General features: G+C 41.5%; 1 protein-coding gene across 2 annotated transcripts in view; it reads right to left on the bottom strand.

Moving 5' to 3' along the window:
• Positions 1-6,237: 6,237 nt before the first annotated feature.
• The window catches only part of ANKRD13C (ankyrin repeat domain 13C), a 51,249-nt gene continuing 40,244 nt past the window's right edge, over positions 6,238-17,242 (bottom strand). For both annotated transcript variants that reach the window (XM_050961047.1, XM_050961048.1), the window contains exons 10-13: positions 12,460-12,539; positions 11,804-11,902; positions 10,120-10,220; positions 6,238-7,471 (exon numbers count right to left, since the gene is read on the bottom strand). In XM_050961047.1, coding sequence (XP_050817004.1) covers positions 7,341-7,471; positions 10,120-10,220; positions 11,804-11,902; positions 12,460-12,539 — 411 coding nt within the window. In that variant the 3' untranslated portion in view covers positions 6,238-7,340. The remainder of the gene's footprint in view (positions 7,472-10,119; positions 10,221-11,803; positions 11,903-12,459; positions 12,540-17,242) is intronic.

Below are 17,242 nucleotides of genomic sequence, written 5' to 3'. Positions count from 1 at the left end.
CAGCTAGATTCCTATAGGTTGCCTGCTGTACAGAAAGCAGCCCCTCCACGGGGACCTCAGTTTGGATCTCAGTGCCCTGAGGAAATCTCCATTTGAACCAGCGCTACCTGTTCTCTCGTCAGCCTCTCCTAAGACTTTATTCCTCATAGCTATCACTTCAGTTAGACGAAAGAGCTGAGCTGCCATATACCACGTTGTATAAGGACAAGGTTACACTGCATCACCATTCTCACTTGTTCTCAAAGCTGTCTTCAGAATACCACATTGTTCAAGAGATTCATCTGCCAGTATTTTACCCAAAACCTCAGGCCTCTGGAGAGGAGACCAGCCTACATAAAATAGATGCCAGAAGGGCTGTTGCCTTCTACCTTGACAGGAATAAGACCTGCCAGGCACCTCCTATGCTATTTGTATTATTAGGGGAGAGGATGAAGGGTTAACCTATTTCCACTTAGACTATCAAATTAGATTTCAGGTTGCATTTTAACCTGCTAAAAAACTGGGATGCGGACCTCCCTCACAGAGTGACAGCACATTCCACTAGAGCTGTCCACATCTCTCTCTCTACTGAAGGTGTTCCCATAACATAAATTTGTAGGCCTGCAACTTGGTTTCCCATTTATACCTTTGCCAAGAATTACACGATCTTACCTGTGCCCAGGGGTACTACCATCTTTGGTGATGCAGTCCTCTGAACTGTCTCAGACTTACCTCCTCAGCAATTTACTGCTTGGGCATCTTCTGTGGTGAAGCACCCACAGGAACATGTACTCAAGAGGAGAGGTTACATACCTTACAGTAACCTTGCATTCTTTGAAATGTGTCCTACCCTCTTTCCCTTTTAGCTCTAGAGGCTCTGCTTTGCAGTAGTGAAGTAACTGAGTGGAAGCAGCTCTGTGCCTCATTATATGCCCTTGTTTGGAGGCACAAAGTGCTGCTCTACAAACATGCAAGTCTGTGGGTGCTGCTTTGCATTCTCTGGTTGACCGTGCATGGGTGCGCATATATCCTACTGTAGAGCACCCATAGGGCCAAAACAGGTCTAAGAACTTGTTACTTTTAAGATAAGTAACCCCTCTTTCTCCCCCCCCCCCAGAAAAAATCCCTTTTATTCCTGTCCACAAGACTGGAGAGGCATCCTCCTCATGGTGCCAAAAGTCACATGCCATTGCACTAAGTAAAATGCAGTCTTCTGCTTAAAAGAAAGCATATAGTATAAATAAAGACGTGCAGTGATTCCTCGTGGTAGCTCTGCAAAATGCTCCAGTTGAGTTAGATTAATGGCAGGCTTTCATGTCACTTTGACACCTTTGCAGTCCTTATCTGGATAGCGTGGAGATATTTCAGTAGCTGCTGCTTGCAGTTAAATTGAATGCACCTCAGTATAAGAAAATGGTATAAATGGATTCTTACTTCTTGACCTCGAGTGTATATACTTAAATTTACATTTAGTAATACAAAAAATTGCAGTAATATTAACCTTAACTCATATTTAATACAGTCAAGCTGTTCGCTGCATACCTGAGACATTCTGAATAGCACTGACTGAATTTTCCACTAGAACGTCTGTAAGTGCCATTTCATTGAAAACAAAACTTAGAACATTTTGATTTCAGCAGTTTTGGTTGGGGGTGGGGGAAGCATTAGCCAATCAAATTATTTCAAACTCTTGATATGAAACACTTGATTTTGTGGGAAATTGTTTCCATTCAGCTTCAAAACAAAGCCAAACATTATGAACTAGTTCTTGCACAGCTCTAATTCTGAATTAAATATAATTCACCACCAGGAACTGATGTGTAACTGACAGTGCCCACATTCTCATTAAGGTAAAATGTTCTGCCCCTCCCAATAATCAACTATCAGTGCTGTGCTGAAAAACTGTAAATGGATTTACTAGTTAATAAAAATGCTTATTACAGATAGCCAACATGTAAGGGAGCTATTTACTAACCTTGCACAAACTAGTAAAATATTCAGATTAAGATCCAACTTCAAGAATTTCAGGATAGTTACAGTTGCGCTTTTCACTATTTAAAAAAATACTTCTCATAATTAACATTCCAGCATTTTACTGTTGTGTTTGGCCTTCAAAGGATTGTCTTAGTCCCTGCTTTTGCTGCTTTGATGTAAAGCTTGTAAATTGCCTGCTCTCTCTGTGTGTGAGGTAATGCCTCTGGCTCCTTTAAGATGTTAAGGAATCAGCTAGCCCAGGGGTAGGCAACTTGCGGCACACACATGCCGATTTTCAGTGGCACTCACACTGCCTGGGTCCTGGCCACTGCTCTGGGGGGCTCTACATTTTAATTTATTTTTAAATGAAACTTCTTAAACATTTTAAAAAACGTATTTACTTTACATACAACAATAGGTTTAATTATATTATATACTTATAGAAAGAGACCTTTAAAAACAATAAAATGTATTACCAGCATGCAAAACCTTTAATTAGAATGAATAAATGAAGACTCAGCACATCACTTCTGAAAGGTTGCCGACCCCTGACCTTGCCTTTCTCCAAAGTGTTGTTAAAATTTACATCTATAAAAAGTTAAGCAGTGTGACTAAAAATAATTTTCCTCCTCAGGCACTGTCACCACTCTAGTCTTGCAATAAAATTGTTTCCACTTCACTAGGGTTAAGCTCTAAATCTTTAATGTGGGTCTGAAAAGACTCATGTTTTGCTTTCAACTCAAAGCCTATAACTGGAAGGAGAGGTGAGGAGTCTGTTCTCCTTCATCACCACCTTCCAGATCTATTTTAAATGACATGCTTCCAGTCATTGAGAGAAATTGCATACATCAGGCGCGCTCAAAAAAAAAAAAAAAAAAAAAAAAAAAAAAAAAAAAAAAAAAAAAAAGGCCAGGGTTTCACATATTAGAATTCACTTTCCATTAATCTATTGTTGCTTAAGTCCAGTGGTTTGGAAGTGGGTAATTTTAGTTGGATGCAGCTCCTACAAACAAATTGACTTCAAGTGGAATTATATTTTTTCAAACTAATACAGATGTTCTCAGGATCAGAACCTTCTTGGGAAGATAACTTTTATTCTGAATAAGGTATAGAAGCAAAATTCTACATGAGAGATGGGAAGGAACAGGGTTATATTGAAAACGTCATATTTTATTTAAAAACTGACCAATAAAAGATCCTTACAGAATGAGCTGAAGCACTCCAACCTTTCCTCAACTCAATCCTTGCTCAAACATGTACAAAGTGCCTACAATGTACATATTATGTAAAGTACTGTACAGAGTTAGTTAAAGTTTTCACATGTTCAGTTTCAGAATCAAACAGCATCTTTTGGTCTTTATTCTAAGAGATGATACAACCTAAAAATTACTATTAGTGAAGGTGAGTTAAGAACACAGACCACACAAATAGTAAAATGCAAAAAAGTGACCTTAAGTTTCCATGATAATTACAAATGTCTAAAGAAAATAAATGACTCTGCAGCATTATAGGAGATTTGTTAAAGTTTAAAATAATGTAATTATCCTTACATGAATTAAAAAAATCAAGAACAAGTACATTTAAAAACTGACAGTTGCTTTGAATATATTACCAAACTTAAGGTGGGTTTCCAGGAAAATATATCAACAGTTTTGTAACAATCAGTTTCATAAGTACGTGTCAAGAACCGCAGTTATAAAAGTGAATAGAGTGACTGGAACAGCAGCTACTAGAAAATAAAATAAAATGCATTCCCTTTACCACAAATTAAAGAGGTGTTTTGGAAGACCAGTAAAACTGAATTTGGTTAAGGAACAGTTCTAGGACTTTACAAACATTCTGTTTCAGTTTGAGAATTAATGGCTGCTTTTTAATATACTGAATCAAACATTTCAATCACTGCTAAGAAATAGGGCCAGATCCAACTGCTAATTTTTAAAAAGTACCTCACATTTAGGCTTTCTTCAATCGTGCTCTGAGATTGCTCCTCCCCACGCAGTGAGGAATCTTGAAATTTTAAGAGCTTGACTTTCAAATGGACATGGAATTATTCATAACGAATTATTATAATTCATCGCTAAATCTTGAGTATTTTAGATTTAGAATGTCCATGATAGCAGAAGATTAACATTTTTGTAGTTTTCCCAGCAGTACTAAGGAATGGTTGATATTATACAAATAGCATACTTCCAGAAATGTCATGCATTTTAAAACAACCAGATAACTGCCTCTCACATTCCAGGGTATCTTTTTGTAACAAATCCTTTTATATGCATATGTAAAGTTTTCAGACTACTACATGACATGTTCATTGTTCTGCTGCTGAAGCAAGCTGTGGTATATGCATTCTGTAAAAGTACTGTGGCTGCATACTCTCTGTAGAGAGGACAGAATTATCCTTTACATGGCAGGAGGGAACCGAAAGAGAGCTCTGCCGGCTCACTCCTGCTACACCATAGATGTTGGTCTACAACACCGATCTCCTGTACTCACACATCATCCCTCATTTGCCTAGACTTATGCCTTCTGTGTATTATTTAGGAAGCCACTCTTGAAAGCGCACATTTCACTAGCTGTGTTTTTAAATTCATCACTGGGCATGTCAAGCCAGATTATGGTATCCCCAAAGGATTTGAGATGCAAGCAACTGTGCTAATTCTTACTTAAAATTTGATTGAGGCTGTCACTGGAATCTAATAGCAACTGTTCTGAAACAAAAGCTGGTTACAGTCAAATGATTCCTAATTGTATATTGTAAGGTTTAGTCTAAAGCCCATTGATATCATGTTTCCATAGACTGCAATGAGTTTTAAATCAAACAGTTCATTAGAGGAAAAGGTAGTCCTCTCTTCAGGCCCACTACTGATTTCACATACCACAGGTGGATTGTATCCTCTACTGTGTGTCAAGGCTTATTTAAAAAAAAGTCCCCCCTCCTCCCTCCCGCAATCCAGTTATATTGCCTTTAATATTAAACTCAGCTTCCAGAATCTCCTCCTATGGGTGCAGCTTTTATGATACAGGCTTGTGCGCTGGTTTGTTTTTTTACATCAAAGTACTAGTTCCTTTCTTGTAATACTAAGGAAGATTTAATCAAGTCTTGATTTCTGTCACTGAGAAACATCCCAATTTGTTTTTGCTGAAATTCCCACCCAGTTAAGTATTGAAGTTGTGAGGTGTATCCATTAGTTTCAGAAATGCAAATATTGTAGGAACAGGTTTAGGGTTTGTCACCCATGCCGGACTGACACCAGTGGATACTGAAGGCCTCTCACCATTTATCCTTAGAACAGTTATAGCTAGGGTGGCATTGTAAGTTCCTACAATGGGCCCTACAGAAGCTAAACCTTGACCTACAGAGCAGACAAGTTAATTCTGTCTCACTTATTGCTAAGGATTTCAGCTGATGCCAAGGGAGGATGCAAGACAGGTACCAATTCATGTAATCAGTGTCAAACCTGAGTGACTCAATTAGCTGGAAGAACAACTCATCACTCCTACTAAATGTTCAACATCTGTGATTGGTTAGGTACTTTGGGAATAACTACAACAATTTTACAATTCACTAGTGCTTTTTATATTCATTCAGAACTGATCAGTTTCTCTCTAGCATATCAGTAACCAAACTGCAATGTAGATGTGCAAGTGTTAACCTTTTACAGGTTTAAAATGCTACTGGAATGGATCAACCATCCTTATTTCCTCCTGTCAGTCCATTTAGTCAACTGCTATTGAGGGTGAGGGGATAGGACTCCTTAAACTGGATATTGTAACTTCTTAGCGCAGCCTCTTTGGATTTTATACAGACAGGGCCAACACCCTTTGAAAGAATTCTACTTTAACCATTTCCCAATAAAATCAATGTGGCTGACCAGTCTGCTTTTACTGTATCATGATTTAGCTGTCTGATTTCATCGTCCACCTGATTAGTAAGATTGGTTACCTTTACTAAGCATTGATGGTTCATTATAGATATTCAAGTTTAACATTTACCGTATTGGTTTCTAGAAAAAGTAGTTTAGCTGGGGTGCTCAAAACAATTTTGAACACGGACATTTCTGGACACTCGCACCACAGCTAAATCTCATCCAAACAAACAATTAGCACTAACAGCCAGCTGCACACTTTCTTTTGTGCAAAACAAAGCTAGATTACCCTCAAATTTAGGACAGTGGAATGAATAAGTTAAAGAAGCCAAAACAATTCCTGATTTTAAAGCCTATTTTAAAAAATAAACATACTCCATTATATGGCAAGAGGAAGAAACTGAAGTTACACACTAAGTATTGGAAAAGTGCACATTTTTAATTTTTCCATTGTGAGTCCTACTAAATGTGCCCTACAATTACACTAGGTTTTCAAAGTATAAGTTTTATTTCACTTAACCTCTCTAATGTCTGAGATTGTGTCTTGATGCATCCAATATGTTCCAGTGTGCTGCTCCATATCATAGCCTGATTGATGTGCAGCTAGTATGGAGCAAATCTCCTAATCAAGAGTAAAATAATGCAAGTGATGCAATTTCTAGGTAGATAAAGAATCTCCAAGCATGCTAATCAACACCATATCATGAACACAGCAAGGATTTTTAAACTAGCAGGGAGGTGAGCGGGGTGGGGGGGAAGAGTGTATTTGCAAATTATTTGAAAGGAAAATTAGTAAACAACTTGCAGTGAAAAAATTAACAGTTCAGATAAAAACATGAATAGCACCACAATGGATTGCACTAAGGTGCTAAAGGAGGTACCTTATTCCCTGCAGAGTGAATGCTATTTCTGAAGTGTATTGCAATGTGTAAATGCAATTGTGTAATGGTTACCATTTGGTTCATTCATCTACAGAAAATGCATTCCTTCTAATATACGTTCAACTAACATTCAAATTACTGAACTATACATAATGTTACATAGTTTACAATTCATGAAAACAGCTTGAAGGAATATTATAAGGTCACCTTGTGTAAGGTGGGATGTTTAAAGGGCTAATATCCAGCTAAGACATTTCAGTTTTTGCGCCAATGGTCCAAGAGTGCTTTTTGTATCACCGAGAACAAATGTAAAAAATTTATAAACAAATGACAGTCCTCACAGCTGTTAAAGTATCCTTAGAGCCACTGAGGTGTCAAACTATCTCACTCGCAGCACTGTATGTATAAAAGTGTAAATGACACATCAGGAGACTTGCTGTAATTCAGATACTAGATTAGATGCCCATTATAGTGAATTTCAGTACATCAGTCATACGTGTGTTCCCTTTTCTTCTGGATCATTTAAAAAAAAGTTTATCCCTTCCATTTTGACCCACTTCTATAACTATATCTGTGGGCTATTTGAATTCATTTGCTTTCACTGTGGTATGCTGGTATTGTTATTAACTCTCCAGTTAAATTAGAGATCAGGAAAACGGCTGGGGTCCTCCTTATAGTCATCAGGAATAGTGAAGATGGATTCATCAAACTCATCATAGCGGAACTCCTGAAACGTCACAGTGGCCGTGATGGTGGGAAACACAGGTATGTCTGGAGAGAGCAGAGTGGCACAGCGAAGAACAAAGAGACAAAGGGTTACACAATTATTACATTAACAATCGTCTTAATAAACCGTATCATATGCTTGTGATCAGGGACTCTAGTTATACGTTTCTGAACTTACTAAATATTTCAGACACATTATTGGCTTGTCTACACACGAAAATTAATCCAGAATAAGGTAGAGTGTGAACTGAAAGCAGATTAACTATTCCTGATAAAACAGAGTGGATTAAACTAATTTGAAATATTGCACTCTTACTGCAGAAGAACAACATCCCACACATGGAGCCAATCAGGAATAGCTACTCCCTGTGTAGAAAAGCCCTGAATGACTTGCAAACCAAATCGATGACAACCAAATTCCCTTTTGTAGGGAGGCGCCTTGGCTCCCCGCCACGTCCAAGAGGGATGAGCCAGAACAGGTGCCTCAGTGGGCGGAGCCACTGCCGCCTGTCCCCGCCCCCTGGAAGTCAAGGGGCAGAACAGGAAGTATAAAAGCCCAGCCTCAGCACTCAGTTGGCAGCAGACTGCTCGAGAGGGCAGACGCTGGTGCCCGAGCTCCCGCCGGGCCCAGCCTGCCCCGTGCTCACTACCCAGAGGAGTGCTGGCCTGACCTGCCTCGTGCCCAGTACCCGGAGGAACACTGGCCTGAGCTTCCCTACGCCCGGTATCCAGAGGAGCTGCCTGAGCTTCCCTACGCCCAGTATCCAGAGGAACCCATGGTCTAGGACCCGCTGGACAATGCCGGCGAAGGACAGGCACCTAGAGAGGGGGAGACTGGAAGTGGCCCAGGGGAAGCCAACCCCAGTCTGGCTCCAGGAGACCCTGAACCAATGTCAGTGTGTTGCAGCCAGGATCCTCACTGACTGCAGCGAACCCTTGCCACTGCTAGGGCCCCGGGCTGGGACGCAGTGGAGTGGGAGGGCCTGCGTCCCCCCTGCCACCCTTCCAAGGGTGGCAGACTCCCCCTCCCCCTGGCCTGAGGAGGCCTCTTGTGCTGTTTAACTTGTTGCTCAGCCCCTGCTGAAAGGCCTGAGCTTGAACTGTGTGCTGCTCTGCCCTGCCCAAGGGCCTGGGCTTGTATAATGATGACTTGTTGTTCAGTCCTGCTGAAAGGCCTGAGCTTGAACTGCGTGCTGCCCCGCCCTACCCAAGGGCCTGGGCAATAGACTTTGTATTTGTTCAGCCCTGCCGGAGGCCTGAGCTGTGAGCTGCTTACTGCCCTGCCCCACCCAAGGGCCGGGCTTATGTACTGTGTTGCTCAGCCCTGCTGAAAGGTCTGAGCCTGAACTGCTTATAGACTCTGTACTTGCTCAGCTCTTGCTGAAGGGCCCTGAGCCTGAACTGTTTGTTGCCCTGTCCCTACTCCAGGTCCAGGCCTATAGACCCTGTGTCAGCTTAACCCCTGCTGAAAGGTCTGGACTCTGCACAGACTGCTGCCGGTAGGGAGGCGCCCTGGCTCCCCGCTGCGCCTGAGAGGGATGAGCCCCAGCACCGGACCCTTACACCTTTGCTTTGAATAAACTTGTGAATTTAGTAGATGAGCAAAATTGTGCTGAAAATCTCAGTAAGAGGCTCTTGCAATATTCAGGTTCTGGTCTCAGGTGAACAAAATGAGTGCACAGGTGCCAGAATGCTTAAATAAAATTTCAAAACGTCAAGATGTCTCAGTTTAAATTTTGGGCAGAGTCCTAGAGGTGGGTAAATCAGTTAGGTTTGTTTTTGTTTTAATCCAACATAGTATTTATAAGCTATGGACAAATTCCCTCTTCAGATCACAAAAGCAGTTTCCACTGAGTACTGTGGGGTTGTGCATGTGTAACAGAAGGTAGGATTTAGTGCATTTAAAAAAAAAGTTCAAATATACCACCATCATCCTGGTTTATAACAAATAACCCTAGACCAAAGAAAGTTTATTCTTGGATCTCTGCTGCTATCTGAGAACGGGGTGGGTTTGCTTCTTTACGGCCTAAGGTTTTCCTGTGGTTATCTGTCCACACAAATTAGCAAATATGTTTTATCCATCTGTTAACAGAAACTGGAAACCTGCATGTAGTTTCTCATAGTTGATTTACAGCAATCACGAGGTGCAATAAATAGCAAATGTAGAAAATATTCTGAACAATCCTCAGTCATAGAGGGTTAGGGGTCCTGGCAACAATCCTGATTAGAATCAGAATTTTCACAGGACTAACATTAACAAAAGTGTATTCCTTTACTCAAGGCCAAGGTCATCCCTTAATTTGAGTGATCTGCAGTTTCCCTGGGAGCACCACACCATACAGTCTTCAGTTCAGAATGAGCACCAACACTAGGAAAGGGTAATTTTTTATAATCTGGAGCTTCCACTGTTCAGTCAGGCCCTTTAGTGACTAGTAAAGCAAGTGACTTCTTGGTTGCTGACTCTTCTAATCCCAGCTATAAATATTCCTCAGTCTTTCACTAACCTAATGGGATTGTGTTTCTTCCATTCACCAAGGTCTGGACTATATTCCTCTAAAGGCTGTGGCAGCACATTGTAACAGAGAATTAAGTTCTCTTTATATAACCAAAAAAATCAACAGTTTATTACACAAATTTAGTCATTTCAATTAAACATCTCCACTTCTTAATAGAAGCTGAAAGAGTCACCTTACCTAGCTTTACGGGAAAGCCTGGTGGAAGCTTCATCTGAACAAATTCTCTAAGTTTGTTAAAGTGCTTGAACGGTGCAATTACTTCTAAAACATTCAATAATCTGAAAAGGAAAGTGCAGTTTTATTAGAAGCTCTTCACTTTTGCCACTTTAATTTTTGTTCCAAGAAAATGTAAACCGATGCAATGGATAAGTAACTACTAAAGTTAAGGGACTGAAAATTAGTGCTCTAAGTTCTACTACACACACACGCCCCCCCTAGACCTGTGATGACAGAGCATTGCTGTTTTGACTTAGTCTTAGTGACAGTTTTAAAGTCCAATTTCTAGTAATCCACATCTTAACATATGGCATGTAATAAAGTCGGCATGAAAGCTTTTGTTTCTAGCCTCGGTGAATCATGAGAAATTGGATGTTAAAATCATGCTGCCAATTACTATTCTTCCCTTTTCCCAAGACCTCAAAACTTGACTCCAGATTAATGTTAGAATTCATTTATATGGAGACCTAGAACTAGGAACCCAAGCTTTAAACGATCACAAAGCTTAAAGCCTTAGCTTTCACGCATTATTGTCTCACTACCTGTATTCAATATCGGCTGATAAAAAAACCTGAAGCTACAGAGAGTGGGGAGAAGAGAGGTGCGGCGTGTGGGCAGTATGGACCAATCTGGCTAAGGTAAAGGCAGTTTACAGATTGGGTTTCATTCCATTAATATCATTTTTCCATATTCACTGATCATTGCTTTGTACACGTCTGTTGTTTTAGAAGAGCTAAGTCACTCCACTGTAGATTTCCGAGTGAAAGTTTGAGAGAATGAGTCGAACTGCTGTTGACAGCATAAGCCATTCCTGTTTCCTTGTCCAAGAGGCAGTACAAGAAGTCAATGACGTTAAGGGGGAAAGAATCAGAAAAAAATGTGCATACACCTGAGTGGAATACATGTCTGTATTGTGACAAAGTTCCTCCTCTACCTTGGTGGGTCCTGGGCTTATTGGCAGATTTGCTCACCTCAGTGATCTTCCCCCACAGTCTGGGTCAACTCCTCCTGTGTCTGATCAGGAGTTGGGAGGTTTGGGGGGAACCCAGGCCCGCCCTCTAGTCCGGGTTCCAGCCCAGGGCCCTGTGGATTGCAGCTGTCTATAGTGCCTCCTGTAACAGCTACGTGACAGCTATAACTACCTGGACTACTTCCCCATGGCCTCCTCCAAACACCTTCTTTATCCTCACCACAGGACCTTCCTCCTGGTGTCTGATAACGCTTGTACTCCTTAGTCGTCCAGCAGCACACCCTCTCACTCTCAGCTCCTTGTGCCTCTTTCTCCCAGCTCCTCACATGCACTTCCTCTCCTCTGGCTCCTCCTCACCTGACTGGAGTGAGCTCCTTTTAAAACCCAGGTGCCCTGATTAGCCTGCCTTGATTGGCTGCAGGTGATCTAATCAGCCTGTCTGCCTTAATTGGTTCTAGCAAGTTCCTGATTACTCTAGTGCAGCCCCTGCTCTGGTCACTCAGGGAACAGAAAACTACTCATCCAGTGACTAGTATATTTGCCCTCTACCAGACTCATGTACCCCACTAGTCTGGGTCTGTCACAGTATCCACATCTCAAAGAACAGTTACAGTACAGGTAAGGAAACTGTTTAATTTCGCCACATATGAACGTTTACAGACAACTCTGACTTACGATTCAATTCCCAAGGGAAATTCCTGGCTCATGGCTATTGTGGCTTTAAATGTTTTCTTGCTTTCTTTGCAGACCAGCTCTCTACCCAGGTGAGGAGCTCTTTAAACAAACAAACAAATAGTTAAACACACTCCTCAATGGGACATTTGCTTTTATGAAATAAATAAGTCAGACCTAAAAAAAGAGTTACCATGTGAAAAACATTTTTATATATAAGAGTATTATTATGAAATAATAGCTGCACTTAGGAGAGAAAAGGAATTGGATGGCATCTTAATTTAGCTAGCAATTGATTTGATGCTACCTTAAGCATAAATAGGATTGTTGTACGTAGAAAGCTTTACTGAAATGTGTTAAACACAGAGCTTAATCTTTTAAGAGTTTCAAGTTTAGGCTTCAGATATCAAGTAGTCCACAGGCTTACAAAATATCGCTGTATTTTCAGTCAATTGCAGTGCAAGATTATATTGTCAAATTATTTATATCCTCCCTGCTACACAACCCCATTTTCACTCATGCCAGCCTTGTGAAAAGTGTGTTTTACAGGCCAAGGCAAGAAAAATACAGATACTATGGAGTTGTAAAAACATTAGTTAAAGGAGGAAAGTATCTACAGCTAAAGACTCCTTGTCTTTAAAAGAAACTGATACACTTACTTTCCATTTTCAGCAGATATGTATTCTTCCCATGTAATTGTGTTGGGTGGAGGTGGAGTAAGGGACTGTCGTCTGACAGGCTGTTAGGGAAAAACAAGTGGTCACTTTCTGTAAAATATTAAGTTATTGCATGGTACTATATCATTCAAAAGATAAAACTGCTCTTTTCAGTCTATAAAATGCATCAATTCATCCCATCCAATATGAAGCTAGCCAAGTTTAACAGTTTCAACTAATCACTCTACTTCCTGCTCTTCCTTCCCAGGGTTTTAACTTTGCATGTGGACATTTGGCTCCAAGTATTAATTCACACAGAAGTCTGCTGCAGTAATCACCAACATCAGGATGACAAGTAACAGGAAAGAAGAGACAGATGGAAATTATGGCTAATGTATACTATAAATAAAATCTTTACGCTGATTGTTCTCATAATACCTTTTCTTTAACATAAAAAGAGTTCCCTTTAAGCTAGATCTTTGGACAATACTATTGTAGGATATTCTTAAGGATAATCCAAAGATTTTAATTTAAAAAAAAACACTGAGAAGATAGTCCTGTACTTCAAGAATATATTGCATAAAGAATTGTTTGAGATTCCAAGAGCTGGTAAAATAAGGAGATAAAGTTGACTGCAACAAGTAAATATTTAATGTCTCGTGGAAAAAAAAATCCTGCTGCTCATTGCACTTCAGTGGACTTCAAAGTTCCTACATAAGGTGTTGCCAAGGATGAAGCCATCTTGTTTGATGGTACACTCATTTTCAAAAAATTTGAACTGAAACAAGACAATTCTAAGTCACCCAATGCTGGAAATCTTCCCTCTGATGTCACATTTACTTTGCCTGAAAAGTGCTGGCAACACCCAGGATGTTTATGAGACTGGTCCATTTCATTACTGCTCAGACCACCACAGGCAACAATACACAGAAGCATGACAAGGTTTATTCTGCTGATTGAATTATGGTGGTGACTGGAAGGGAAATGATTATGGAAAAGTAGTATGGAAGAAAGCAAATTTCCCATTTGATAGAGACAAATACATTTATTACAGTCCCATTTCCAATACTGAGATGCCAGTTTCCCATTCTTGCTTGACTTTTTGGGACTATGGTAATTCTCAAAATGTGCTAGGTGTTTCCAAACACAGAAGAGTTCCTGCCCCAAACTGCCTGCAATCCAAAAGAGCATGATCTTAGATGCATTACTACAACAAATCCATTATGTCAGTTTTTTTTATTCATAATCAGTTTTGTCCAAATTGCTATATTCTGCTTCTAGCAGTCTGCTTTGAAAAGCTGTGATTTTTAAAGATGGTATCCAAAACGACAGACTTTGGAGCGGGCTCCTTTCTGATGAACCTATCTGAAATCCTAATATCTTCAGGGCAAGTTTAGTATTTAAAATCTGCTTGTTTTTATTGCCTGGCTGTGAATGGACATTCATGGTTGATACTGTCTTCCATTATAACATCATCACATTTAATATTCCTTGTCAGAAAAAGCAGCATGTTGATTCTCACCTTAGCAAAATAATTATGCCATATGCTAACTGACTATTCAATTCTATTAAGTCTATAAACAGAACAGTAAGAAAACAAGATTTTATGGCTTGTATAGTACTTCACTAACATTTCAAAAGATTATGTGTATTTTACATATCAGCTCAATTGTGCAAATTTGTATCCAGTGGCATTATTTTAAGTTTAGAAGGTACATTTCAACTGTGAAGAGAATTTTGAAGTTAAGAGTCAACCCCCAACAAACAGTGAGAGGAGAAGTCCAAATTACTGAAAGGATAAATATTTAAGTTCCATTTAAGGATGGCAATTGGAATATTTCTTCCTATAGCTAATACACAGGCAAGCAACTTGAATCTGAATTAGAATGCTTAGTTTATATGCTACAAAGATTCATAAACTTTAATCAAATTAATTCAAACATGCCAGAATGAGGCTCTGACCCCTTCATGCGTGGCTCGCCCAGAAATACTGACCGGGGCACGTCAGGCTGGACTCGGTAGTGACAGTGCCAGGACACATACTCAAGTTCCTACCATGGTGGATCAACCCTCAGATGATTTGCGAAGTTGTCCCCTTCAACAGTGCACCACCCTCCTTGTCCCTAACAACACATGCGTCAGATCTGGGTTGGGGGGCAAACCTGGGAGATCTTCGAACACAGGGTCTGTGGTCGCAGGATGAGCTCTCCCTTCATATCAATATCAGGGAGCTCAGAGCAGTGCAGCTAGCATGTCAAACTTCCCAGTCCCAGCTACAAGGCCAAAGCATGGCAGTGATGATGGACAACACCACTGCTATGTTCTACATCAACAAACAGAGTGGAGCCAGTTCTCCCTACCTATGTCAAGAAGCCCTCCAACTATGGGAGCTCTGCATAGCCCACTCCATTCACCTGGAGGCGTCTCCTCTCCCAGGAGTGCAGAACGAGCTAGTGGATCACCTCAGCAGATCGTTCTGCAACCACAAATGGTCCGTCCATCCATCCAGATGATCTTCATCCCACATTCCAAAGGATGGGATTTCCCCAGGTCAACCTATTCACCACCCGGAGCAACAATGTTCTGTTCCTTCCAGAAACACAGCCCAGGTTCAATCATGGATGCGTTTCTGCTACTTTCAGGAGACCGCCTCACGTATGCCTTCCCACCAGTCCCACTCATACACTAGGTGCTGCTCAAGATCTGCAGGGACAAAGCGGAGGTGATTCTGCTTGCCTCAGCCTGGCCCCGTCAACACTGGTACACCACACTTCTGGAGCTGTCAGTGGACACCCCGATCGTGCTACCACTCTGCCCTGATCTGATCGCTCAGGACCATGGTTGCCTCTACCACCCAGACCTCCAGTCCCTCCATCTCACAGCCTGGAAGCTCCATGGTTAAACCTCATGGAGTGCCTGTGTTTGGAGCCAGTAAGGGAGTTTCTTCTCAGCAGCAGGAAACATTCCACCAGGGCTACTTATCTAGCCAAGTGGAAAAGATTCACTTGCTGGTGTGCCCAAACACCACACACCTCCACTCCAGTCTACAACACTCATCCTTGAGTACCTTCTGCATCTCAAACAGCAGGGCCTAGCAGCGTCATCTGTCAAGGTGCACCTTGCTGCTATCTTAGCCTTCCACCCAGGAACATCTGGACACTCCGTGTTCGCTAACCCCATGATAGGACGTTTCCTCAAGGGTTTGGAATGCCTATGTTACAGATCAGGCAACCGGTTCCCGCATGGGACCTTAACCTGGTCCTCACTAGGCTCATGGGGCCCCCTTTTGAACCACTGGTGACTTACTCCCTGTTCTATTTGTCGTGGAAGGTGTCCTTACTGATAGCCATCACATCAGCAAGGCAGGTGTCCAAATTAAAGGCTCTGACCTCCGGCCCACCCTATATGGTCTTTCACAAGGACAAAGTACAGCTCAGGCCTCACCCAGCCTTCCTCCCCAAAGTAGTGTCACAATTCCACATTGGTCAAGACATTTTTCTACCTGTCTTCTATCCTAAGACTCACACTAGTACCCAAGAGCAGAGACTGCACTCACTGGATGTTTGGAGAGCACTAGCATTCTACATCGAGCACACAAAACCATTCAAGAAGTCGAACCAACTGGGCGGTAGCAGACCGGATGAAAGGACTCCTGGTCTCATCTCAGAATATCTTCTGGATCACATCCTGCATCCACATGTTACAAGTTAGCCAAGGTCCCAGTCCCAACTCTGATGGCATGTTCCACAAGGGCACAAGCTTCGTCAGCAGCGTTCCTGGCCCAAGTCCCGATACAAGAGATCTGCAGGGCAGCAACTTAGTCATCGGTGCTTACATTTACCTCTCACTATGCTATCACCCAACACGACAGAGATGATGCAGCATTTGGCAGGGCAGTGCTCCAGTCAATGATTCCTCAACTCCAACCCCACCTGCGGGGTATAGCTTGGGAGACACCTGATTGTAATTGATGTGAACAAGCACTCAAAGAAGAAAAAACCGTTACTCATCTTCTCGTAACTGCTGTTCTTCAAGATGTGTTGTTCATGTCCAGTCCAATACCCATCCTCCTCTCTTCTCTCAGAGTAGCCAGCAAGAAGGAACTGAAGGGGGGTTGGGGTCGGCATGGTCATATATTGAGCACCATAAAGTTGCCACTCCAGGGGGCTCCACAGCAGACACGACAAGAGCTGCTAAGGGAAAGCTTTCCAACGACCATGCACACAGTGCGTACACACCTGATTGGAGTAGACGTGAACAACACATCTCAAAGAATAACAGTTATGAGAAGGTGAGTAACCGTTTTCTCTACTCATCCAAGCATATTTCAAGATCAGCATTCAACACTGTCCTGAACTTCAAGCTTGGCTTGCAAGAGTCACTTGGTAGACAGAAGAAGATAACATTACCAAACTGGGTCATTTCCATTATCAAAGCAGGGCTTTGGAGCTGTGCTCCAGCTCCAGGCAAAAACCTGCAGCTCCACTGCTCTGGAGCTGCTCCACACTCCAGTTCCAGGCTCCGCTCCAAAGCCCTGTATTTAATACCATGAAACAGAACATCATTGCACACACCACACTAGACTTAAATTAGGAATCCAGAATGCTCGCCCAATATTTTATGTTAGCATTCAAGTGTCAGGTTAGATGGATTACTATCAGGCTGATTTTAGAAGGTAAATCTGTTCCTAGATCAGTTCTACCATGTTTATGCTTTCTTAAAAAAAAAATCAAAAAAAAAATCACCTATTCTCACCAATCTAAGTGCCTGTTCATGCAATAGAAAA

This window comes from Gopherus flavomarginatus, chromosome 7 (assembly GCF_025201925.1).
Source record: "Gopherus flavomarginatus isolate rGopFla2 chromosome 7, rGopFla2.mat.asm, whole genome shotgun sequence".
In the NCBI taxonomy this organism is placed as follows: domain Eukaryota; kingdom Metazoa; phylum Chordata; order Testudines; family Testudinidae; genus Gopherus; species Gopherus flavomarginatus.
Note: the sequence above shows the minus strand (reverse complement) of the source record. Positions and strands in the feature narration are given on the sequence as shown.